The sequence below is a fragment of the Monodon monoceros genome, unplaced genomic scaffold, assembly GCF_005190385.1.
Source record: "Monodon monoceros isolate NGI ecotype Baffin Bay Population unplaced genomic scaffold, NGI_Narwhal_1 Super_Scaffold_19, whole genome shotgun sequence".
Lineage (NCBI taxonomy): Eukaryota > Metazoa > Chordata > Mammalia > Artiodactyla > Monodontidae > Monodon > Monodon monoceros.
Window position 1 is genome coordinate 74,003,041 of NW_021703775.1, and position 8,495 is coordinate 74,011,535.

Here is an 8,495-nt window from a genome sequence, read left to right on the forward strand (position 1 = left end):
GCGTTTGATGCGCGTGGTCAGCACCCTTACCCGCACCTCCAAGGTCCCGAGGTCCTAGCTCCTTGCCGAGTGGATGCCTGGCCTGGGGCCTGGGGAGAGGTGTTTTCTCTCGCTTTAAAAGATCTAAAGCCTTCACGCTGGGGTTCCGGTGTCAGGGCAACGGGAGCCAGCGGGGCCAGGCGTTTGCTCATCCTCTCCGGCGGGACAGGCGAGTGTGAGACTGTGTTTTTCTCTTAGCTGACTGCCTGAAACCGAATAGTGAATCCGGCCCATTCTTGGGACTACTAGTGTAGAGAGCCACGTTTCGAACGAATTTCGTCCCCGGGAAAATCGTTGACGAGGGCCTGGGGAACCCTCTGCCCTCGGAATGTGGCAGAAAATAAACTGACTGCGCCCCTGAGAAAAAGAAATTGAGTGTCGGGGGAAGCGAGACTGGGCAGATAGCCCGTTGAGGTTGCCTCCCAAGAGCAGTGTCGGCTGCAGGCGCCCGCTCCCCTTACCGAGCCCAAGGGCTCTGCTCCTGGGGGTGGGCGAGGAGAGGCCAGGTTAGTACACGAGGGATTGGTGGGATCCCCGACCCTGCACGGAGCCGGTCCGGGCTCGGGTGCAGCCCAGCGCTCTGTCGCCATCGCCGGGGGTAGGCCGAGCACTAGGGGAGCAAGTGGAGGCCCGGGCGGCGCCCTGCGGGCCCCGGGGAGCCAGAGATAAGGATCTGATTTCCAGCGCAGGGAGGGGAAGGAGAGGTGACAGCAAATCAAAGAGCGCTCACCTCGCCTAACTCTGGGCAGACCTTTGAAGTCGGCGAGTCGTCTCCTTTCTCCCCCCTCCCCCTTCCCAACCCAAACAGGCTCCAGCTTTCTCTCTGGCCCAGTTCGTATTTTGCTTCGCCGTGTCTCAACGCCGTAGGAGGGTCTCGGGTTGTCCCTGGCGCGACCCGTGATCGACGCAATGGAGAACACTGCTGCGGAGGCCAGGGTTCCGCTGCCGGGGTCCTCGCTCCGCACTCCCACCCAGATTTGTGCCTCCCTGAGCCCCAGGCCGAATTAATTGCTGTGGTCCGACTTGGTTTTCATTCGATTTAACCTGCGCGAGGACATCTCTGCTGGTTCTCGGTGTTTTGCTCCCTCCACCCCCAGCAGAGCCTCTTCCCTTAGGGCCCACCACACCGAGAGTGACCTTCCCCAGCTTCGAGGGGGAAGGGCTTCTAGGTCAATATTGTCCTCAATTCTCCTGGGAACAGCACGGCACTGCCCTCACATTAAAAGCTTCCCTGTCTGAGGGGCCTGGGCTGAGGGTAAGCTAGGCTTCAGAAGCTGTCTGGGTGGTTGTCAGTGTGTGCTGTGAAGGAGGGAACAGAGCAGGGGCCTGGGAAGACCAGGGATGCGGACCTGCTGCAGGTTGGAAGAAAGATCTGAGGAAGAGGAGAGGGGAAATAAGGAGTAAAGGGAGAAGGGGGAGGCAGGGGATTGAGACAGGCAAGGAGAAGCGAGTCCCAAGCACCCTGCTCCCCAGTGACATCTTGAGATGGATTTCGGCACTTGAGCCTCCCAGGGTCTTCTGTGTAATTCCACCTTTTTTTCTCCCTGTTTTTGCCTCCACTGGACAGACCCGAGTTAGGAGTGTCTGGGAGGCACAGACATAAAAGGTCTGTCTGCCGAGTCTAGACCTGTCCACGGAGGCTAGGGACCCTGACCAAGAGTCAAGAAGGCCAGGAGACTGCTTGTCACATCAGCATGACTCCCCTTTGGCTTTGCTCAAGCTCCCTGGCCTTGCATTTGGATGGTGCGTAGGCCACAGCAGCTGAGGCCCAGCCTCAATGCTCTTACTCATAGGCAAACCCATCTGCTGGGGAGGGGGTGCTCACCACACGCACAAACATCCCGAGAGCCCCAAGACCCTGCCCCCCTTTCCTATGGGGTAGGGAGGGCACTGAAGCCCCCTTGTACATGACTGCAGATGTTGGACTGAGTAAATAAATGTGGCTGTTAGCGTCCTTGCTGAAACAAAGGTGATCCCCAAGGGCTGCGGAAGGGAGTCAGTCCGGAAGGAGCTGCGGAGAGGGTGGTGTCAAAAGGGCTCGTTAATAGTGATACAGAAAAGCAAATTTGAGGTCAACGTTGAGAGTTGTAAGGAGAAACATGACATGGCTTCTAGAAGCCAAACTGATGGTCAGCTAGTAGAGCTTAACGCACAGGAGCTGGGAGATGTGCAGATTCGTGGGCGTTTGTGCGTGTGCTGTCTGTGGAGCTCTTTGTGGGTGCGGCGTGACCCCGGGTGTGCGAGCGCTCCCCCCTGCATTCTGTTTAGTAGCACAGTACTGCTTGTCGCAGTTTATCTTTGCACCTTGTTGTCAACTCTGCTTCAGAATGTGTGAGTCTGTGTTTATCCGTCAGCGTGCATTTCTGTATTTGTTTATCTGCACATGAATGTGTAAGTGTGCTTCCAAGTTCCTGTTATCTTTACAGGAGAGTGTAATTCTCTGCTGACTCAGGCTTGCCTGGATGTAAGTCTTTACAGAACAGTCTCCCTGTGCTTACGCCTTTCTCAGTGTCATGGGCACTGCGGACTCATTTTAAGTTTGTCGCATCGCATAGGATTTAGTTTGGTTTCTGTGTCAAGTTGTGTGTCTCTGCTGGAGGCCATTGGGAAGGAGTCCTGCAATTTTGAGGGTTCCTGTCTTCTCGGTGAGGGCAGTGAGCTCCATGGGTGGGGTCTTAGGTTCCCAGCTCTGGCTCTGGGGGACAGAGAAGGTGTGGCTGGGCTGGAACTCAGAAGGAGGGCACTTACCTTGAACTTGTCTGTTCCTCTCCCCTCCCCTCTTCTTTTCCTTGCAGATCGAGATTGAGAACATACTGCAGCTACGGCCATGGGCAGCAAAACCTTGCCAGCACCGGTGCCCATCCACCCATCTCTGCAGCTCACCAACTACTCCTTTCTTCAGGCAGTGAATGGCCTGCCCACAGTGCCCTCGGACCACCTGCCCAATCTGTATGGTTTCAGTGCGCTGCATGCCGTGCACCTGCACCAGTGGACGCTGGGCTACCCCGCGATGCATTTGCCGCGGTCCTCTTTCTCTAAAGTGCCCGGCGCCGTGTCCAGCCTGGTGGACGCGCGCTTCCAGCTGCCCGCCTTCCCCTGGTTCCCTCACGTCATCCAGCCCAAGCCTGAGATCACCGCTGGAGGCAGCGGCCCCGCGGCGCTCAAGACCAAGCCGCGCTTTGATTTTGCCAACCTGGCCTTGGCGGCCACGCAAGAAGATCCGTCCAAGCTTGGCCGGGGAGAGGGTCCCGGGTCCCCCGCCGGTGGGCTGGGCGCCCTCCTGGATGTGACCAAGCTGTCCCCAGAAAAGAAGCCCACGAGGGGACGCCTGCCTTCCAAAACCAAGAAGGAGTTCGTCTGCAAATTCTGTGGCCGCCACTTCACTAAGTCCTACAACCTCCTCATCCATGAGCGGACGCACACGGACGAGCGGCCCTACACCTGCGACATCTGCCACAAAGCCTTCCGGAGGCAAGACCACCTACGAGACCACAGGTGCGTTACTGCGGGTGGCCCAGAAGAGAGCTGCTGTCTGCTTCTGTCCCACCAGCCTCCTCCCTCATGCCGAGTTTCACGAGACCCACCCTCTACCAAGTCCAAGCCTCCTAAGTTTCTGGGATTCCCCCAAATCGGGAAGGAAACCGACAAAGCTCAGGGATGGGTTCCTGGAGCATGGGTGGAGAGAACATGCGAGGAATAGGACCCAAGCTCCAGACAGGCACGCACAGCTTCCTCCATCTGCAGCGCTGTGCAGTAGAAGTTTCTGCGATGATGAAAAGTGATACGTGGCACAAATGACAATCAAGCGCTTGAAATGGGCAACTTAGTGTAGCTGAGAAACTAACTTTTCAGCTTTACCTAATTTGAATTTTAATAACCACATGTGGCTGGTGATTACTCTTTGGGACAGCACAGCTCCAGCAAATTGTCCCACCCAGGTCCCTTCACTCACCTTCGGTGTTGACTCAGGCCTTATAAGGAGGCCATGCTGGCCCCTGGTTAGGAAGGCAGGGGCCAGCCTAGCTGGATCTGTGCACGGCTCAGACGGAGGTGTCTCCTTCACCTCCCTACTCCATCCCCAAACTCGGCACTGCCCTGCTCCACACTAGGTACTCCCAAACCTCCTTTCTTCTGAGGGCACGCTCCTCATTGCAGTGGGAGGGGATCTTGGATAACTATTTATAATATTTATAACATTGTGTCATTTTGCAAGGATTAATTCTCGGTCTGTTTTTGCCCTCAGATATATTCACTCCAAAGAGAAGCCTTTCAAGTGTCAAGAGTGCGGGAAAGGATTCTGCCAGTCCAGGACTCTCGCTGTCCACAAGACGCTACACTCACAGGTGAAGGAGCTCAAAACCTCCAAGATCAAATGCTAAACAGAGCCTCCGGGGCACCCGGACCCTGGGTCACGCCGCCCCCTCTTCCAGAGGGACCAGAAGCCGAAGGCGACTCTGGCGGGCAGCGGGAGGGCCTCCCGGGACCTTCCCCCATCCCAAACGCGTCCCCCGGGGCCCGGGCGCACGCGGAACTCCAGAGCCCCGCCCCGGGCCGTGACCCCGGCCGCCCGGGCGGCTCCCCCAGGACGCGGCTAAACTCTTGGCCAAAAGGAGGTACTCACGTGGCGGAAGGGAAACTGCATTAAAAAAAAAGAACGAAAGCTTCGCGGAGCCGCAGCGGCGCCTCTCCCAGAAGTATTACTTTTTCTATTGTTATTTTATACGTTTTCTTTATTCTTTATTTTTTTTTCTTTGAACATATAAGCTTGTAACTCTGACTGCGGAGAGAGAGGGGAGAGGAAAAGAAGTTCTGTGCTCTCTCGCAGCCTCCAACCCCTCCTCCCGCCTCCAACCCCACCCCTGGGAGCCTGCAAAAGTGTAATCCCTGTATCTGCTTCAGCCGCCGGGCCCCAGGATCGCGGGGCCGGGGAGCGCCCCTCCCAGCTCCTGCCGCGCAGCGGGCCGTGGGCTCCCGGACTCCGACGGCGGGGCGAGGGCCTCGGGCCGTGGGGCTGGAGGGGGCCCGGCCTCCGGCTCCCCGGCTCCGCTGCCCCATCACCGCGAGCGAGCAGAAGGCTAGGAGCAGGACGATGTTATTGCGATTGGCACTTTATGCTGACCATCGGTAACGGACATTTATCACTGGAGTTTTAAAAAATATTAAATAAACGGTTATTTTACAGGCATTGCAGGATGGGTAATTTCCCTCCCCAAAGTAGGAAACTGGGCGGCTCCTTTCTTTGAGAGGAGCGGGGTTTCGCTGCCCAAGCCGACCTGTCCCACTTCAGCAACTTTCCCCTAATTAGCGTCAGCGGTTTGGGATGGGTGGAGCAGCGCTCCTCTCTCCCGGTGCTGGGCAACTGCGGACCCCGCCCGTATTTATTTTCTTACTTTTCTCCTCCACTTTGGCCTTAGGGTCTCAGTATCCCCAGTCCTCATCTCCGGAGGGCTCCGAGTTTACAAAGAAGCCGAGCCTGCGGCCAATACATCGGCCGTGAGAAATCCCAACATCTCCGGGTGTCGGGGTCGCTTAGGGTCCACCAAGGGAAGAGAACGTCACCCACCTCCCCAACGAAAAGCCTCCCTCCTGGTCTCTTGCTGCTGCACTGGGGAGGGAAGGAAGCGCCGTCACGGACTGCCTTACGCCAGTAACCGTCCCCCGAGCCCCCATACGCGGCTACAAATACATAATCACCGCTGCCTCCCCAAAGCCCCCAAGCTACGTCCCCTCCTCTGTTAGGAGCCCCTTGACACAATTCTCTGGCTGGGGCCTGTCCCCTGCCCGGATCCCGGCTCCACGCCCGCAAAGATTCCTGCCGTTTTAAAGCCTTGTCAGGAATGGCGGGGGCGGGCGCCCTGGGAGGCCCGGGGAGTTTCGGAGGAGAAATCTGAGTCCGCCCTCCACAAGTTGAACCTTCCCTGGGGCGCCTAGTTTTCCCACAATTAGAGGCCAGGCAGCAGGGGGCTCTCCAGCTTGGGGCGGGGCGGGGCTCCCCCAGCTGCAGCATCCTGACCGCGCGGCGGCTCTGGCGGTGGCGCCCGCGGCCCCTCCCGAGCCGAGCGCAGCCTCTCGGGCTTCTGTGCCCGGCGCTCAGCGACCGCGGAGACAGCTGGGCCGAGCTTACCTGCAACAGGGACCACCAATCCTCGGTCTGAAAAAGTGTGCCGGGGTTGCAGGAGTTAAAACGCTCTAGCCTTTCGCTGCGCCATTCTCACCTCCTCTGGGAATGCCTCCCCGCCCTCGGCGGGCTTGAACTCGGCGGTGCGGGAACCCAACTTATCTCTGTGGCCTTGGCCAGGACGGCGTGGACGAGTCCTGCCCTCAGCATTCGGAGCCACGCTGCCCCCTGCTGGACAGGCCTGGAGGGATGGCCGAGGAATCGGGGCACCTCGCTGTGTCCTGCCCGCAACCCCGAGTAACTTCCGCCGCAGGTCCTGTCTGCATCTGGTCTTGCCCTCCAAACCTTCTTGACCGGTCCCAGGACCCACTGAGAACGAGGGGCGGGGCGCTGCCGGTTCTGGACCGGCCTATGGGATCTCCGCTAGTCAAGAAAGAGCCCAAGCCTTCTTACCCCTCGGGTCCAAAAGGACTCGCCCCAGGAGAGAGCGGAGCCCGTATCCCAGAGAACCGTGACCTCTGGGCATCTGGAGGGAGGGTGAGTCAGTGGGTTTTGGGCTTAGACGGCTTGGGCCCAGGCAGCGCAGGCTGTGGTATGGGTCGCGCTTCGCCGCGACTTGTGTTAGCACCCCAGGGGAGAAGCCACATCTGTTCCTTTACTCGCCCGGTTAAGTGATTGTTCCAAGATGAGGACAGGGCGTGGGTACACACACACACACACACACACACACACACACACACACACACACACCCCACTACCGAGAGCTTTGATCACCTCTGAGGACCTGAGAGAGTGCCTCACTCGGTTCCTTTACTCTTTGAGGGAGTCCATTTCTCTCAGGGATTGACTGCTACTGCCCCGTGTCCCTCACATTGCACCACCTCCCACCACCCCAGGACACAAAGAACCTCTGCCCCAACTCAAGGACTTAGTAAGGACTGTGAAATGGGGAGGTTTGCCAAGGAGGGTTTTCCTTTCTGGCCCGCCCACCTCTGATACCATGAATCCCCGCCCCTCCATCCCCAGGCCCTGCCACGGAGAGACTTTCAGTACCGAGTGTGCGTCCTTGGAAGAATGAATTCCTAAGCGCAGAGGTTTGGGGGATGGGGTGGGAGTGAGACAGGGTGCTGCCCAGAGATCTCCAGCCTGTTCTCAATGCCTCTATCATCTTGGTGGATGCAGAAACCACTTAGCAGCGTAGCTGGCTGCAGTCTATCCTCATGGCAGTGATTTCGTAGACTGCAGTCACAGCGACTGCAAATGGAAGGGCAAGCCTGGGTCGCGGACCACCAGACCCCACACAGGCTACAATTCCCTGATCCTACTCTGTGGGTCGCATGAAAAGGCAACGAGATAGTCAGAAATGCTGGGTGTGTTTTATTGCCTGTCCACTCTATAGCTGGCCAATTTTTTCCTGCTACACCTCTGGAAGATTCTGAACCACCCCGCAACCCCCGTTTTCAGACATTAAGTTTCCTTTGGCCTCACATGCCCAGCGTGGCTCAGGCCGGTTTTCGAGAGGGAAGGAGATGAGAGTCCGGCTGGGGCCCTTCCCAAAGTTGCTAGGCCTGCGATTCGTCTGTAGCGCAGGAGGTGGGGCAGCTACCCGGCTGGACTTCTCTAATAGGCGGGTAGAAGGCGCGAGAGACCCTCGGCGCAGCCTGGAGCTTCCTAGCGCTCGCTCTGGGAGGAGAACAGGAGCGCCCTGGGGGAAAGAACAGCCCGCTGGGGCTTCTTCCTAGAGGAAGAGTTCAGGTTCTACCCCGTCCTTCCGGAACGTAGCTAGGGGTTTGGGGCGCACGAAGGGCCTTTTTTCCCCGCCTACTTCCTTGTCTCAGGATTCAGGGCTAGTATAGGGTCCTGGGGGGAGGGAGAAACGCAGTAAGATGGTCTAGGGCTCCCGGACGGCACCTCATCTGCAAGAACGTGGGACCTGTGATATCATCCCCACCCCCTCCCCTGGAACCTTGGCGTCCGTAGAACCGGCTCAAAGGCGTCCCATCCCACCTCCCAGAACATTATGGCACTGTGACGTCAGGGCATCCTCCCGGTGACACAGTGATGTCACACAGGCCTCGGGCAAGAGCGCAAGGGATCCGCGACGTCTACATCGGTATCTCATTTACGTACTTCCATGACGTCACAGATGGGCCACACCTGGAGCAGTGACACTATTACTCCCACATTTCCCGGTCCCGCCCCTCAAATCCTGCCCACAGGTGAGCCAAGAACCGGTTCGTCCCCACCGACAGAATCCGCAGAACCGAAGCTTTGGCAGGTGCCGTTAGTGAAGGAGGGCGCCCAGCAGCTTCCGCCTCCGGGATCTGGTGGTTTAGAG

The 8,495-nt window shown here is 58.2% G+C and overlaps 1 protein-coding gene across 1 annotated transcript; it reads left to right on the top strand.

Annotated features, from left to right (window-relative positions):
* The first annotated feature begins 2,866 nt into the window (after positions 1 to 2,866).
* Positions 2,867 to 5,213, top strand: OSR1 (odd-skipped related transcription factor 1). Its single transcript, XM_029232372.1, is given in 3 exon segments — positions 2,867 to 3,534; positions 4,283 to 4,394; positions 4,396 to 5,213. Coding segments are annotated over 3 exon segments (981 nt in total). The 3' UTR covers positions 4,597 to 5,213.
* The last annotated feature ends 3,282 nt before the right edge of the window (positions 5,214 to 8,495 follow it).